Below are 17,687 nucleotides of genomic sequence, written 5' to 3'. Positions count from 1 at the left end.
GGCAGGCTGCCAGAGAAAATATCTCAAGCAGCTGTGAGCCCTGTAAGTCCTATGTGCACCCAGAAATCTATTCTCAGTGGTTATTCCACCCCCACTTTGTGAATCTTTTAGAGCTGCGTTGTTTTATCATGTATCTCATGAAGTGGACTCCAGTCCACAAAAAATTATGAAACTGTCAATTTTGGTTTCTCTCAGTTTCTCATTTCCCCCAATCTTAAATTTAGTTCTCCATATTTCCACATCAGTTAGTGTCTTTTCTTAGAATGGCAATGGTGCCCACTTGAGAACTGCCGGAACTGAGTTCCTGGGAGCTCCCCTGAAAAAAAGCCCTGGCTTCCCTGATCTTCACAGTACAGTGGTACCTCGGGTTAAGAACTTAATTCGTTTTGGAGGTCCGTTCTTAACCTGAAACTGTTCTTAACCTGAAGCACCACTTTAGCTAATGGGGCCTCCTGCTGCCACCGCGCGATTTCTGTTCTCATCCTGAAGCAAAGTTCTTAACCCAAGGTACTATTTCTGGGTTAGCGGAGTCTGTAACCTGAAGCGTCTGTAACCCAAGGTACCACTGTACAGTATTGCCAGTACATGCAGGGAATGAGAAGCTTTTGGGCAACCATTTTATTTTCAGAACTCTTCTCCCTCTGAGAAGGGAATTGCATTCCACTTAGCTTCCTATGCCTGCCCTGAGGCAACCTGTTAGCATTTCTTTTGTTTTTTAAAAAAGGTTTCATTGAATTCCAGACTTGAGTCTCTCCTGCTGTAGCAATTAATTGCTGACCTTTCTGATGCAGTGAATGTAGTAGTCCTGAAACCCTTGGCACAGGTAATCGGATTAAAAGAGCCTGCTGGGAGCCTACTGGGAAGCCTCTCTGTTCTTAATGCTCCTACTTTTTGTGCAGGATTTTTACCTTCTGTCCCCTTGGGTATTATATAGCGCTGGCCTTGCTTGTATCTGGCTTGCTTTGTTCTCCTTTCCGTCAATATCCACAAATCCATCTAAGGTTCCCTCAGAGAAAACACATCTTCCCCCTTCTCAGTTGAGGGGAAAACAAAGCATGTGGATTGGTCAGGCCTTAATTTTCAGGGTTGAAGAGCTGTGTGGAAGCAAGTTGGGTTGCTTTGAGCTTGTTAGCTCAACCCTGTGGACCAACACAGAGGGTAAGAAGCATACCAAAGTTGTACCACTTGTCTGGTCATGATTACCCTCTACTATATTGCCATATATTGCTTTGCTTGTCAGCCATATCCTCCACAATGTCTCTGGAAGGGCCTTTACTGAATGGCTTATGTGGAATCGTATAAGCCCAGAAGAAGATAAAACAACAATGCTTTCTTTTTTTTAAACACTCTTGCAACCATTGATGACCAGGTTGAAAATATAATCCTATTCACATAAAAGAAACTAAGCTTTCTCACACCTTCCCTCAGTTGATGCCCCCGTGAGCCATCTTGTGATTTGTCGGCCATTGTTATTTATTTATTTATTTATTTATTTATTTATTTATTTATTTATTTATTTATTTATTTAATTTGTATACCCCTTCATTTGTAGGTCTCAGGGTGGTTCACAAGATAAAAACACAAAATACATAATAAAAACAAGAACTAAACAAACCAATATGTATATGACTTCATGGAAGAGTATTAAGACCAGAACATGTGGGGTTTGTTTTCTCATTCATCTTCAAAATCAAGATCTAATACTTTATTGAAACCTACATTAAGTTTCCAGCTCAAATCCTAGCCCAATATTATGGCCTCCAGTGCAGATTTTAGCATCTCAACTTACACTTTCCCCACCTCAGATTGGTTTGGTATTAGTGACATGCTTCAGATGCCCAAACTTCACATTACAAGTATTTGCTTGATGGTGCTCTTAAAACAAGAAAAGCTGCTTTGTGTTGGCAATATTTGGGAGTGAAGTGGGGGCATTTGTACATTCCCACCCATTATTTCACTGTTTCATATCTCCCTCTCCCCCCCCCCCACCAAATGTGTGTTTGCAAGGACAAAAATGCATTGGAAGCCCCATGGGGGAAATGACATTGAAGGAAGCAATATGGAACAAAGACATGATGGGTGTGAAAGTGTACATGCCCCTTCCACTGCTGTGTCTCCACACACAAACGTTGCCCACTGGAATAACATCACCACCACACATTTTTGCATGGAATGCTTAGTTTAGGGTTAAGTATTAAGGTTTCAGTGTTTGCTTTTCATGAGTGATGAAGCTAATTCTGCTTTAAAAACAGTTTCCCTTCCTTTGTCAGAGGATCTATACACAGGGACAATTATTCTGCTTTGTTGCATTTTCCTGGCTTTCAAATACAACCCTGGTTCTTAATACTTTGGAGCCTTTCTTGGGCTTTTTTTTAGTTCCTTTCAAAAATATGTCAAATCTTTAACCTTCAATTGCTGTTGTATACTCTGCATTTTTTTTAAAGAAGGCTTTGTCTGGAAATGCCATTGCATCTTACAATGAGAGCCAGTGGATTGCATTTCTATCCTCTCCCTTTATATAGCTATTATAAGGGTTGTGTAGAGCTGACAAGTCAATCCCTTGGTTGCCTCATCGGAGCACTTAAAACCCGATAAACTTCCTATTCATACATGTATCCAGCATGCAATTACTTATCATAGGCTGAAGGCTCTAAGCCATATCTAAAAGCAGCCCCCCCACAAACCCCCCAAATCTCTCTTCCTTCAATTTCCCCACATCTCCAGAGAATTTTAAATGAGCCAAACTTGCCACTGAGTTTTGCTGACCAAAGTGCTTATGCACCCCCAAGTAAGCTAAGGGTAATTTTGCTTCCTCCAGCAGAACAACGGGAGATGAAAATGGATTAGCTGTTCTGCAAAGGCATATACAAAGGACAGGACTCTATTCAGAGCTTACACAAAATGCCTGCCACTTACTTTAGGGCGATTACAGGGTGTTTAAAACCAGTGCTGGAAATGGCATGGAATCCCAGACCAATTATATGTCTGCCTTTTCCCACAGGCAAAGGTTTACCGTGGAGCTCCAGAGCTTACCCTTGCAGGTTAAATAAAAAGAACATTTGTTCTGTATAGCGCTGTAGTGTTCTTATAAAGGAATTGAAGCTGGTGCTGTCGCAGGGCCTGCAAAGAGTTCTTCATTGAAAGCAGTATGGCTGTCACAGCATGTGGAAACTAGTTCTACATCCTTAAAAAAACACATCTCCAAAGAGATTGCTTTGTGTGTCTTCTTCGGCCATTGTGCCACATCCCATCTTTTCTCCAACGACAGAAAGTGCATCACCAGCCGCACACGAAGAGGGCTCAAGGAAGAGCTGCATGTGACATGAATGCACAAGTCTGAAGAAGGAAGAGTGTTTGTTGTTATTAGGAATGGGTCCCAAATTGCATAGCAGCTTGGAATTAGAAACCATCTTGATCTATGATAACATTGTTGTTGTTTTTAAGTCAGCTGAGATGAGGATGGTTTCGGTATGGGGCAAGGAAAAAGCCATCTCGGAGTACAGTTAAATCACAATATCCCAGTTTCCGTCTGGATTGCTTTTGGGGAGATCAAGCTGGGTTTTGAGATGGAAAGAGCAGACAGCCTTCCTCCCAGAAATGGAATGAAATGCACTCACAACTTAAGTTGGCCGAGATTCTCATAAAGCATCTGGAAGGTGTTGATCTGCACATGCTGATGACCTTTTTGTTCTGCAGAATTAAGCTGCCAGTACTTTCAGCAGATGATCACTGATGAGGATACACTGGTGCCCAACCCATACAGCAGCTTCTGTCCCAGTACAGAGGAGACAGGAGACGCTCAAGGAATAGGATTAGGGTGAAGCTGAAGCAGGGTTGCCCTTATGCGGGGAAATAGTAGGAGGATTAAATGAAGGCCAGGTGTTGAGAGGGTGAATATAGAAAAGGTATGATGGGGCAACTTTCTGGTTCATGTGTGGGTCAAGAGGTACAGAACCCCTAAATATATGATGCTACATGCAGCAATCAGCCAGATGTCAGATCAAAATACAGGTGACATAGCAGATGTTCATTTTCCAGTTTATCAAGTTCGGTTCCCAGAATGAAGCTATTAAAAATGCAGAACCAAACACTGGTTCCAGTTTCCCCCTCTCCATCTGTATAGAAATGAATCCATTGGCTCGACATCTGTTGAGATCTTTCGTCTTCTCCCCCACTGCCCTCTCCCACTTTTCAGACATTCTTTTTATCTAAGTGCCCATGATACTAATTCCATGTCCTCTGACTGGGTTTGCATCGTCTTTACTCCAGGTAGATGATTTAAAGGCAAAGTTGGCAGCTCAGGAGGTGGAGCTGAAGCAGAAGAATGAAGATGCAGACAAACTGATCCAGGTGGTGGGCGTCGAGACAGAGAAAGTCAGCAAGGAGAAGGCTATTGCTGATGATGAGGAGCAGAAGGTAGCCCTGATCACGCAAGAGGTCCAGCAGAAGCAGAGGGACTGTGAGGAGGACTTGGCAAAAGCTGAACCAGCCCTTGCAGCTGCTCAGGAAGCCCTCAACACACTCAATAGGGTAAGACCATAAGAAGAGCTTGATGAATCAGGCCAATGACCCATCTAGTCCAGCATCCTGTTCTTAAAGTGACTGATCAGATGCCTGTGGGGATCCTACGAGGGGGTCCTGGGGGCCTGAGCACCCACAAAATTTTTGTTGTGGGTGCTCAGCACCAATACCACAGGGCCTCCAATGCAACATCTGGTGCCTCACAAAGCAGTGGAAGTCATGTCCAAGGCCTTGCGAGACCTCAGAAATGCTGTCCAAGGCTGTGGAGTGTGTGACATCATGACGTCATGTCACAATGTGACTTCATGACACCATGTCGCATGTGCTGGGCACCCATAACCTGAGGTTTAAGTTGGTGCCCCTGCTTAGGAAGAAGCCCCATTTAACACACTGGGACTTCTAGGTCATGCGCAGGGTCAGACTGCACATTCTCTTGATTTGTAGCAACAATGATCTGAGATGAAATTTGAAACCATTGGATTCCCTCTCATTTATCACTCAGTTGTGAACTCATAGCAATAACTTACCTTGGCTCAGGAAATGCTTGTTTCCTTTTCTTTCACACAATATAATGCTTTGTGCTCATGGTGGTGTGTGTGTGGGAGAGAGAGAGAGAGAGAGAGAGAGAGAGAGAGAGAGAAGTCCTGTGAACAAGTAAACATGAAACCTTTATGTATTCAGCTTCCTGTACTTCTGAGTAACCTCTTAATCCATGTTGTCTGGGTGACATGCAGTTTAAACAAATGAAAACAAATCAGTCAAATGTGACAATTGTGGCACTTTGCTGAGAACAATCAAAATCTATCAAAACCACAACACAGGGAGTTAAAACTCACAGTGCAAAATGTACCAAATCTCTATAACAGCAGAGACTCAAATAGTAGCGGTGAACTAAGTTAAAGCTACATTAGAAAGTCTGGGACAATAAAAAGGTATTTGCTTGGCACCAAAAGGATGTTAATATGGGTGCCAGGTGAGCCTCTCTAGGGAGAGCGCTCTATAGCTGGGGAAGAACCACTAATGAGAAGATCTTCTCCCTTGTAGCTGCCCTCCACACTTCAGAATGAGGAGGCAAGTGGAGCAGTCTGTCAAAAGATGGGCTTAGGTAGGTACACATGAGAAAGAGCCATCCTTTAGTTGTTGAGGTCCCATTGTAGGAATTGGTTATGCATCCATATACCTATTGCAGAACCAAACCAGTGAAGAAGAAAGGTGACACTAGATATAAGATGCTGCTCAGGAAACCAACCTGGGAAATATTTTGCAGAGAATTGGTCCCATTGTGTTTGCACTCCTGGGCCTGGTTTGGATGTCACATTAGACTATAGTTCAACATGAAGTATGGTTTGTTGTGAATGAGCAGCATGTTAACGCTAGTGCATGCTGCTTAAAAGTCTCCACTTCATCCTTCCTTGTTCCTGCTGTAGCCATACCAGGGAGAAAACAAACCAGAGGCTGGCTGGCTCATTATGTACGAAGTAATGGCTTGTTTCTGCCCAAACTGGTTCACATGTTTACTGGTTCACACATAATGCAGAGCTAGCTTCTGGTTTGCTTCTTGCCAAGTGTGGCAGCAGCAGAACAGGAGTGAAGGAGGGGCTTTTGAGCAATGAACCTGCACACTGGTCATTCACCTTAAAGCACATTCACCTTAAAAATAAACTGTGCTTTATGAACCAGGCAATGGAATAATTTCAAATAACTGAACCTATTTGAGCAAAAAAATGGGGTTTGGAATAAACGGGTTGTAGGGTGACTGCAACATACCCAAAAGCAGGAGAGAGGATCCCTATGTCAAAGCTTATTTGCTAATGCATCTTAGCATATGCACAGACTGAATTGTTCCCTGTCTTCCATTATGGTTAGGCTAAACCAAGAAAAATGCCCAAAGATCAAGCAATTAAAAACAAACAAAAGCAGGTAGAAGCTTTCTGTTTGGTTCTGTTTTTTAGGGCAGCCATGGCGATTCTGTTGACAGGATCCGTGTGTCTAGAAACAAAATCCTAATGCAGCAGGAAAATGTTTGGATCCTGTCAATTTGGGTTTCATGCTGAAACTGTATAACATCTCATTAAGGCAAGATTAATGGGAAGCCTGGAGCTTCCCTGGAGACCAAGGCAGCAGCGTTTACAGAGCACCAGAAATCACATCCTCCTCCTCACCTGCGTCAGAGAGTTTAGCCCATCCGTTGACATGAATAATTGGCTCTATTTGTGTGTTTATTAAGAAGTTTCAGCCATTAGTGCAGATATGTTTACATTGTGCTTTCATACGGAGCAAAATGAATATGCATTGCTCTTTAGTAGAAAGCAGTGGGAAATATAGATTGCTGGGGGAGGGAGGTTGGAACAAGGAAGATTGGTGGGTGTCCAAATAGATTATCAGGGCTTTGCATTTCAGTTGTGTTGCTGTCTGATCAATTTTAGGCATACATAGTTCAATTAGAAAAATGCCACCCATATTTTCTCCTTCATACACTGGTATTAGTCTGATAATGGGGATTTATTTTTACTTTAAAAAAGGGAAATCTCTGCTACCCCATATTCTTCATCTGGCCTTCAAGATGGTTGGGCTTTGTGAGGATGAATATTCCTTTGGTGCTCTCTGGTAATTGGCCAGTGTTGCTCTGCTGCTTTTATGGGAATGGGTGCCCTCTACCAGTTGCACAGTTTCTTGGGTGAAAATGAATGGCAAACATTGGTACAAAGCTCTTAAGACCATGAGAATTGCTTGCTGGATCACCCTAAGCTCCACCTGGTCTTGTATTTGTTTTCAAGGCAGATGTGCTTGGAAGCTCACAAGCAGACCAAGAAGGCAATGACCATGCTGTGTTATCTGTACCTGGTATTCAAAAATAGAAGTGAGATCTGCAAAAAAAGTTGTAGTGTGGAGTGCTTCTGTTCAGTATTTGAGTCAATCAGCCATGCTTTCTTCCAAAATTCCTTGTTCCCTTTCCCTTTCTTTTTGTACTTCAAATGGGGTTTCCTTGTGCCTGCCGATACGTCCCCTTTTGGATATATTAAGGATTGGCACTCATTCCTGGACATCACAAGATGGTGTAATCTACCCTAAGGATGATTTGAACAATAAATCCATCTGGGGAGTGGGGATATTTCAGGAAGAAGGGAAAAAATGCATGGCCAGCTCAGATAACTGTGCCTAATCAGTATGAAGGTTGAGTGACACACGTTGCGGCTGGATGCCTCAGCACTCAGTTGGTGCTTCATTGTGTGCTGATTGGAGTGCCTGATGAAGCAAGGAAGTGACTGATTTGCCACCCATTCAGCTGCAGTGTGCATTCACTAGGTCTCGGGGCTGCTGTGTACCAAGGGTTGTGGGAACAGACCCGTAGAACTTTCTCTCCCCTCTCCAGAAAGATTCATACTGAATGCCAGACTGGTAGACATCGACACCCTCTCTTGCTCACCCAAAGGACTTTGCTGAGGGCCAAAACAGGTGTTATTTCAATTGCATGGCTGGTGTACACTTTAGGGTTGGTTTGTTTGTTTTTAGGATTTATTCGGCATTATCAGGAGAGGTTTTTCATTGGGATAACACAATACAGGGAGGCAAGGTTTAGGTTCCCACCCCAAGCTGCAAGTTGGATAAAAATTGTTCCCATGCTGCAATTAACTTTAGGCAGGTAAGCCCTGTTAATGCCAGATTGCCCTCACTCCCACCCTGGGAATTTAAAATGTAAAAGCCCAGATGTGGAAGCTAGCCTTGCAGTGGAAGGAAAGTCTGTCTTGGCCTTGAGATGGAGCTATTGAGTTCTGCAGCCAGTACTGTAGGTGGCTGCTGCTTGCACCCAGCCCATTCATACTGTTAATCTGTTAGCAGAATAATTCAAAGCCCATGGCACAGCAGACTGCTGTCTGTGTGGCCTTAAAACAGATGTCATTGTTCCTAACAAGCAAATAAATGAAAGCGCTTCGGCTCCAGGTAGACTCTGCTGTCAGGCAAATAATTCAAACCTTAGTTCAGGAGTGGCATTGCCGGAAGGGTTTTAGCTGAGTGGGGAGCATGTCGACAGTTTGCAGCTGAAACGCCTCCCCCCGCCCCATGACAGGGTTTTCAGGTATAGGACTTCAGCTTAACAATGCAACTCAAGCTGCTTTCTCTGTGGGACTTCCCTCGTTCACTAGTAGTGACAGAGGCATCGTTTCTCAGAGCTAGTTGAAACAAATTCCAGTGGTGAGCATGTTGGGATCTGGAAATGGCTTACACACCTTGCTTCGTTTCATGTAGATTTGCTGATATCCCCCCAGGTTCTGAACATAAGAAGAACCCTGCTGGATCCGGCTATAATCCTGTCTCTGCTTATTGAATTCCCATAGAGTCTGACCAGATGCTGCTGGGAATTTCATAAGCAGGACACAAGGGCAACAGCCCACTACTGTGCACAGCAACTGACAATTGGGGCATACTGCCTCTGATTCCAGAGGTAGCATTATAGAGTCATCATGACCGTAGCCAGGAAGATCTAGGATACCATTGGCACTAGCCATTTGATGCTGCCCATAGTGAACTTCTGGTGTTAATTGGTAGCATTGGTTTTTTCCCCAAGCTCAGTCGTGGAATCAAGGTTATCTTCGTGACCAAATTGGTTCTGCTGCTCAAATTGTGTAAGTCTATACATACCAAGTAGGGACACGGGTGGCGCTGTGGGTTAAACCACAGAGCCTAGGACTTGCTGATCAGAAGGTTGGTGGTTCGAATCCCCACGATGAGGTGTGCTTCCATTGCTTGGTCCCTGCTCCTGCCAACCTAGCAGTTCGAAAGCACGTCAGAGTGCAAGTAGATAAATAGGTACCACTCTGGAGGGAAGGTAAACAGCATTTCCGTGCGCTGCTCTGGTTCGCCAGAAGCGGCTTAGTCATGCTGGCCACATGACCCGGAAGCTGTACGCCGGCTCCCTTGGCCAATAAAGCGAGATGAGCCCCGCAACCCCAGAGTCGGTCACGACTGGACCTAATGGTCAGGGGTCCCTTTATCTTTACATACATACCAAGTAATCAACATAGTCATCTGGCACCAGACACAATAATCCAGAGAGGTCCTAAGGATTTTCAAGTGACCATCCTGTGCTACAGGTATGCTTCAGCATGCCCTGCCCCTCAGGGACAGAGTAATTTCCTTCTGTAGACTTCAGTGTCATTGGGGTGATGATATATGAAGAACAAATGTACCAAGAGGTTATTGGGGCAGGAATCCCCAGTGTGGAGTATGGCTTGCTCTGCTAGGGCTTTCACATTTGCTGGATGTCAGCATGATGCACACATTTCTTCTCAGTTTGATGTGACAGATCTTTGGCAGGATCGCTCCTTTGGAATATAGCCAGTGTTGTCTGTGTGCTTATATCAGTTGCAACCATCTCTGTTCTTTGGAGGTTACCTGCTTAGCATCCTGTGCTATCAGTTCCATGATGGGTAGGTGGAATTCTGCTTCAGAATTAACCTGTGCATGACAAGAGGAGCCTTAACTCTGGCTATTTCCGGCTCAGAGGAGTTTAAAAATGGCTTTGAGGAAATTTATGGGCCAATTAATGAGAAACAGGTGTCATGTGGTGATCTTGAAATGGCACTCCTTTCATAGCTTGGCTGGATTAACGTGGTTAATTATTATTATTTTTTTGTATTTAAAATATCCCAGTGTAGAAATGAAACCAAGCACTTTAGTTTGTTGCTTTCTTGTTAGAATATTATCACCAGCCAATGGCAGAAGAAGGGTTCAAAGCAACACAAAGTACACAGGGATGTGTATATGTGTGTAGCACAGCGGAAAGGTTATTCTATGAAGGAAGGCAAAAAACTAAAAATTTTTTTTTAGTGAAAGGGACATTCAAGCATACTTCCTCATATTAAACGCATTTAAATTCCATTGATTCAGTGGAAGAGTTAGCCCAACAGGCTTAAACATCCCCCACTGGAGTCTATGGAACTTTAAAAGGCTTAACTTTTTCTGGGGTTATGTTCAGAGAGCATAGCCCCACATTTTATCCAGGCTTCAAACATCCTACTTAAATAAAATGGTATTGCAAGGGTGGATTTAGATAGCCCAGCACCAGATGGCATTATTTCCTTATCTTGGATATGGTTCACATGCAAAGTTTCTTGTGTGTAGTGACTGACCGCACTGCGTACGTAACCTTGTGGTGGCCTTGCTACCAAATAAACATGGGCAGGAGGGGTGGGGGTTGTGTGAGGACATTGCAGGATCAGTGTCAGCATGTGGCCTGATGTTATTCACAATTGTCTCTCCCTGTGGATGTAGCCACAACACAGCAGGATTTTCAGAGACCATTCTGTGGCGCTGTATTGGCCTGAATCCACCTTGCATTAAAGTGCACAAAGATTTATAAAGCAGTCACCTTTATGAGAACTCTCAATTAAGAGACACATTTTAAAGCCCTTTTGCAGCTTCAGACATGCCTTGTTGATTTCAGGGCATTCTGATTTTTTTTTTTTGTCATTGTTGTTTTTCATACTGGTTAAATCTGTAATATAATTGTGCATTTTTAATGGCCTGTGAGTTGGGCTGAAATGCTGAAGGAACATGACTGGCTCTTATCTAACAAGCTGGCAGAGGCCCCTGTGCCACTAGAGGGATTCATTGCTTTACGTCCGATGAGTCATAATATTTAAAATTCACAGTGCTGCTCCTGGCTTCAAAGCTCCTCTCTCAGATTGATAGCTCTGGAGCTTGACTCCATTACCAGCAAAGTAAAAAGAAAACCCATTCATTTTCGTCTAACAACTTTGGTTTCTCCTCCCCGCTCCTTTTCAGAACAATCTGACAGAACTGAAGTCGTTTGGATCGCCGCCTTCCGCTGTCAGCAATGTCACTGCTGCCGTGATGGTGCTCCTCGCTCCTGGCGGGAAGGTGCCCAAGGACAGGACCTGGAAAGCAGCCAAAGTGGCCATGACAAAAGTGGACAGCTTCCTGGATTCCTTGATCCACTTCAACAAAGAGAATATACATGAGAACTGCCTCCGAGCCCTTCAGCCGTATCTGCAGGACCCGGAGTTCGAGCCTGAGCTGGTGACGTCTAAGTCCTATGCAGCTGCTGGCCTCTGCTCCTGGGTCATCAACATAGTGCACTTCCATAAAGTGTACTGCGATGTGGAGCCCAAGCGGCAGGCTCTCAACAAAGCTAATGCCGAGCTTGCTGCTGCCCAGGAAAAGCTGGCTAGCATCAAGGCCAAAATTGCAGTAAGTCCAAGGCAGCCTGTAAAACAGGTTTCCATTTCTCTTAGCATTGTTCTGTGATGCACTGGGCAGAGAGTATACAAAGTTGCCTTATACGAGGACATGCTGTTTTGCCATCTAGCCCAGTAGCGAACCTGGAATCTGGCTGAGCGATGTTCCTTTGCCTGTCTCTTGCCAGTAGATGGGCCATTGTGCTGTGCTCCACTCAAGGTTATTTTGTAGGCATCTGCATTGCACAAACTACCCATATAATAATCATATAATAATCCAATCATATAATCATATAATAATCCAATCATAGAATTGTAGCATCTAGTCCGATCCTATGCAATGCAGGAATATGCAGCTGTTAAACCTTCAACCTTGGAATTACCAGCACCACGCTCTAATGAATTGAGCTAGGTTTATCTTTGTCATCATATTATGTCATGTCTTTTTTGCTGCTGCTACCTGATGCAAACCAATCTGATTTTTGTCTATATTGTGAGATTACAGGGGGTATGTGACTGATAAAGTTGAGTTGTTCACATCAATTGCAGAAATTCTAATTTAATTCTCTTAAGTCCCAGTTAAGCTATTATAATGATCTAAATTTACTCATGGCTTTGAGACGTTGCCACATTAGCCAGTGGTGAAACCTGTCTTTCAAACTACCCCAGGATTTACATGACATGCAGGAATATAGCTGTGAACCTTTGGCCCTTGACAAGTCTGTCTGAAACACCTTGGCAGATGGTTGCTTGCAGCTGAATGAATGCTTCTTCAGAAACCCACTAACATTTCTTTCTAGGTTTGTGAGGTGTCAATTCAGAGAGCCTTCCTATATTCCTTTAAGACAGGGGTGGGAACCTCCAGATATTGTTGGACCACAGTTCCCATAATCCTTGACCCTTGGCCATGCTGGCTGGGGCTGATGGGGTGAAAAGAGTTCAGCAACATCTCAGAGCTTTGTAGAAGTGAGAGATGAGGCAGGTTCTGTGTCTCCTGCTTTGTTGCACTACCTATTATTCCCATGCTGCAGTAACTAGGGGCGGGGGAAGGGGTGTGTGGTGGGTGCGGTTCTTCCTGGGTGTCACCCCTGAGAGGGGTGACAAAATGCCGGGTGGCACTATCAGCAGGGCCTGCAGCGTGCCCGAGCCACGCGTCTCTCCTGGGAGAGATGTGGTGGCTTGGGTGCGTGCAGGCTCCGCACTGCCCAAATGGTCTGCCCACTGCCTCCCTCCCAGCTGTAGGGCAGCCGAGTGGGAGGAGGCAGGCAGACTCCGGAGACCCCATGGTGTGCCTTGCCCTGGCCCCAACCCTATGGGCGGCTCGCCCCCCCCCCCGGGCACGTCGCCCCAGGTGCCTGAGCGGCTTCCTCCGCCGCTGACAGTAACCAGAATTTTAGTTTTGCCCCATAGCAGATGCACATTTTCAAAATTTTATGAGATGATGGCATTTCCATTATACATCATTTGGCTGTGCAAAAATAAAAAGTAAAAAAATCTAGCATTGTAATCCACAGTGTATACTGTACATCAAGCTTATTAATAGCTGCCCTTCTGACTGGTTGCTGTGAGAGAATCACCTACAGGTACAAGGAGCTGTTGCTTTTGTTTCTTTCAGGCTATCCATGGACCATGGAAGACTGACAGATTTGTATAGGCAGGCGAGTAAATTCAGCAGGAGGCAGGTCTAGTTTATTTTTGTAGACTTTCTTACAAGGCTGCTTGGCACTTTGGAAAATGTAAAATGTCTACATAACCCATTTGTTCAGACAATTGATTGTCCTGAGATTTTGAATGTTTCTCTAGTCATTCCCATGAACAGTGACTTGTAATATTTAATCGGAAATAAATCCCCTTGAGTTCAATGTAAGGGTAGTTGGGATTGCTACCTTTATTCTGTGAGCATAGTTCTACATATGTATATATAATTGGAGCATTCCTGTAGCTGGGAGCCTGGAATAGCCATTCTTGACTATTAGGAGCATTTACAGTATGGGTTTGGGCAGAAGTTAGAGATCCATGCACTTGTAAGGAATGAGTACTAAAGTTTGCATGGGTGTAGCCAAGGGAGCCAATCCATAGCTAACTGAGGTTCTGCCCCCCAAACAAAAGGCCTGCCCCCCAACAAAAATCCTGGCTACACCCATGAAAGTTTGCATTAAAGATTTCCTGGATCCAAGCTAATTCTTTGGAACAGTACATTATGTGACTTTTACTAAGGGATAATGAATCCCTTTGTCAATTGAAGTTGTGAACCTTTAAACTAGCTTTAAATCGGGGGGAAATCCATTTGTTAGGTATTGCACACTATTGTTGGCAACAGCAACAAAAACATTCATGGGTCATCACCATCTTATACCAAATCAATCTCATAAACACTGAATATATTATATTATAAAAATCATTCCAGCTTCACAACACAGTTTGGTATGGAATTGAAAACTGCTCAGAACTGTCAATTAAAATGTGGTTTTTAATTAGGAAAACCTACCAATCTGTGTCACAGCATAATTTCTTTACAAATCACAAGAAAACTTTCTAGGGTGGTTAAAATCCAACGTAAAATGATGTTGAAATATGATAACATTGGACAGCTTACAAAATAATTTCTATATACGTTCTTCAGAGTTACCCATCTTTGAAAATCTTCAAACTTAATAGCTGCTGCCTAAACCATTTGTAGTGTGAGCAGTAATGAACCAAGCTACTTCAAATCCAACCAATTTATTCTTCAGTGTTTTTCTTAGAGTTTTTGGGTGATGATATAAACCATTCATAACCAAGGGAAGTCGTTAGCTTGATGAATTTTCCTTTTATTGTTAGTCACCTTGAGCAATATTCTGTTGGAAAAGTGGGATGTCAACATTCTTAATAAATAAATAAATAATTAAAAACTTATATCCTGCCTATTTTAAGAAGAATTCCAAGGCTCAGTGAGTAAAATAGTAACAAAATATTTTTTTAGAAATCCATAGTTCGCCAAATCATTAATTGAAATATTAGCATAAAATCCAGTGAGACTACAATAACAGTTACAAAACAGCAATCAGAGGAAACATTCACCTGAAGGAAGGAAGGAAGGAGTGGATAGCAGGAAGGAGAAGTGTGCTGAGTTGGCATGAAGGGAAGGATGGGTGGCAGAAATCAGGGGGAAGTGAAGACAACAGTGGGACTAGTGTGATTTGCCTCATCCCACCCTCCTAGGGGGTACCCTAAGCAGGCAGGGCACTGCCTCACTTTATCCTAATGAGGAACCTCCTCTGCCTCTCCTCTCAGAGTGTTGCATGAATGAAACCCAGCTGCGTGTAAACTGGGATCCAGTGTATAATAAATAAATGAAAATGCATGCACATGCTTTCAGAAATGGTGGAAACTTTAATGTGCAGAAGTCATTTTAAATGTTACAGCTCTGGGATTTAATGATAAACAACGTTTGAAAAGGCAGTGTTTTGTATTCTGTGCAGCTATTTGATCAAGTAACTCCAGATGCTACTAAAAGAAGAAGAAGCCCCTTTTTCATATTTGGGTTTATTTCTAGTGTATTGTTCAAGCAGTGTTAAAATGATTTAGAGGCACTTAGCTTTAAGCTGTTTGTGCTGGATGCAGATAAAAATCAATTGTTAACTTCAGTTCTTTTGTCACAGAAGCGAAACGTTTCAATAACTTTGAGAACAGTCTGATTTTGCTTTACAGAGCAGCAGGAAGAGAATGTCATCATATGTGGGCAGTGATTGGATGGCGCTTTCAAAATCCATTGCCAAACCACTGAAGCATAGCTAAATAGGGCATTTTTGCTTGGGTCCTTGGTCACACCCCTTTCTGTAGCTTTCGCACAAACAGCCCTCCACATTTAGGCTGGCAAATAATGCTGATAAATAAGTATTAAGCCTGGAGACCACAATCTCAAGGGCAGTATGCCTTAACTGGCAAGGAGGCAATTTCCTTTTCTGCTCTGTGCTTTTTACACAGGGTAGGTCACAAGATGCAAAGTTGCACAGGAGAAGAAGGAAGTTGGGCAGGTGCAGCTTTTGTCACCCCTGCATAGCAAGCTGAGCCTACCAAAATTCATTTTTCCATGTTAACTGTCAAAGGTACAGGATGCTGCTATCACCTTAGCAGCTATGTCCAAGGGGTTAAGATTATAATGTATGTTAAGGCACAAACAATGGGGTGAGTTAAAAAAAGGGTTGTGTAGTAAGTGAGGTAAGTTTTGTTAACAGTGGAAGACGCCAGCTGTTAGAGTGATGGAGAATTCCTTTAGAAACCCCAGGTCAAGCCTAGATCAGCTTGCTGCAAAGAGGCCTGACTTTTGTGCCCCCCCTGATTCCCCATGGGAGGAGAGGGTTTTAACCATGTTGTTTTTCCCACAGAGTTGGCACCATAGTTGATGCTTCGAGGGGATTCTGTGGGTTTGTGAATTTAAAAGGTCAGACTGGTTCTTCTATTTCCAGCAGCGATGAAATAAATAACCTCTGTTAGGTGTGTCTTCTTGAGTAACAGAAGAAAGCCCACTTCCTTCTGATGAGGGGTGTGTGAATACATAAATTCAAACTGCATCACATTGTGATCTTTAGTTTCTTCTATGGTTTTCTTCTTTTCACGCTACAGCACCTTAACGAGAACCTGGCTAGGCTTACAGCCAAATTTGAGAAGGCCACAGCAGAGAAGCTAAAATGTCAACAGGAAGCCGAAGCCACAGCGAAGACCATCTCCCTTGCAAATCGTCTGGTGAGAATCACTTGATGAGGTTTGGGCCACCATGTGAAGGCCAACTTGTGGGTGGGCGTGGGAAGAACTTTGTGTAGTGCTATACGGACAGCTAGCTGTGCTTCTGAATCTGAAAGTTTGTCCAGCTCAGAATGAAAGCAAATAGCATACTGGTATGACACCCGACTTGCAGAAGGGAGCAATTATTCAGCCAGGATATGTATAGCACGTGCCCCTTTCTTATTTATTAGTCTTGCTTTTCTAGGGGAAGTCTTTCCCAGTGTGGAGTGCTGCTTCAGGGAGAAAAATCAAGTCACAGCTAGGATTCTTGATCTCTCCAAGGAATAGTAGCATGTGAATAGATCAGAAGAGCATTGTAGTGAATGCTTTAGTGGTTCTGTGCAAGCGTAGATTCAGCAGTCATTAGTTACTGTGAGCATAAAACTCCTTGACTGCCATATCTGATTGGACTAATGAACTAGCCACAAATGCACAATGCGACCATTGCATATAAAGCTTTCAAACTTTGGGACAACAATCCAGCCCCCGTGCCTTTTTTCACTTTTAATCATTCATAGCAGTATATGTCTGTATTGTCTGGTTTTGTGAATGATACATGGCTGTTGGCATAGCAGCCATTCACTAGCTCCAGCTGCTGTGAAATGAAACCTTTAATTTGTGATTTTAATGAGCATATGGGTTTTTAATGAGCACTGTTGCCCTTTATCTTTGCAATAAGTGTCTATTCATGTGTGTAGTTGTAATAGTATTGTGTTGTGCAAAAGGCCTGCCTTGCTTGTTTAACAAGAAGCAAAAAGTAAGGGCCTGCTGGTTGCTTAAAAAAAATATAGCAGTCAGTCGAACTAGTTAGGGACATAATCATATAGAATTACTAGAGCAGCAGTCCTGTACTCACTGACACTGAAGTTTTCCTCTGACTTCAGTAGCGTTTACCCAGAGTAAGAGATATTGCAGCTTATAGCTATGTGTATTAGAAAAGTGATACAGTCTACAAATGCTTTAAATGCTACAAATGCACAGTTGTATTTTAATATATCCAAGCCAGTGCTGTTGGCAAGTACAATGGGTTAAGCCTTAAGTAGTTCATTAAATTCATTATATATGATTTAAGGCCACCCTACAAACTAGTTTATTTCTTACATTACTACTACTACTATTATTAAAATACATCAACAAATTTGTTAATGCACTGGAACATATCTGCACTAAAGCTTAGAATGCTTTCCTGTACCGCCATAAATG

The 17,687-nt window shown here is 43.2% G+C and overlaps 1 protein-coding gene across 1 annotated transcript in view; it reads left to right on the top strand.

Annotated features, from left to right (window-relative positions):
• DNAH9 (dynein axonemal heavy chain 9) overlaps positions 1-17,687 on the top strand; it is a gene marked incomplete at its 5' end in the record, with an annotated part of 185,594 nt that overhangs the window by 101,701 nt on the left and 66,206 nt on the right. Inside the window, 3 exons of the mRNA XM_081848623.1 lie at positions 4,270-4,530; positions 11,308-11,733; positions 16,326-16,445. Coding sequence (XP_081704749.1) covers positions 4,270-4,530; positions 11,308-11,733; positions 16,326-16,445 — 807 coding nt within the window. The remainder of the gene's footprint in view (positions 1-4,269; positions 4,531-11,307; positions 11,734-16,325; positions 16,446-17,687) is intronic.

Source organism: Podarcis erhardii (genome assembly GCF_964252035.2).
Source record: "Podarcis erhardii genome assembly, chromosome: 2".
Taxonomy (NCBI): Eukaryota; Metazoa; Chordata; class Lepidosauria; order Squamata; family Lacertidae; genus Podarcis; species Podarcis erhardii.
Note: the sequence above shows the minus strand (reverse complement) of the source record. Positions and strands in the feature narration are given on the sequence as shown.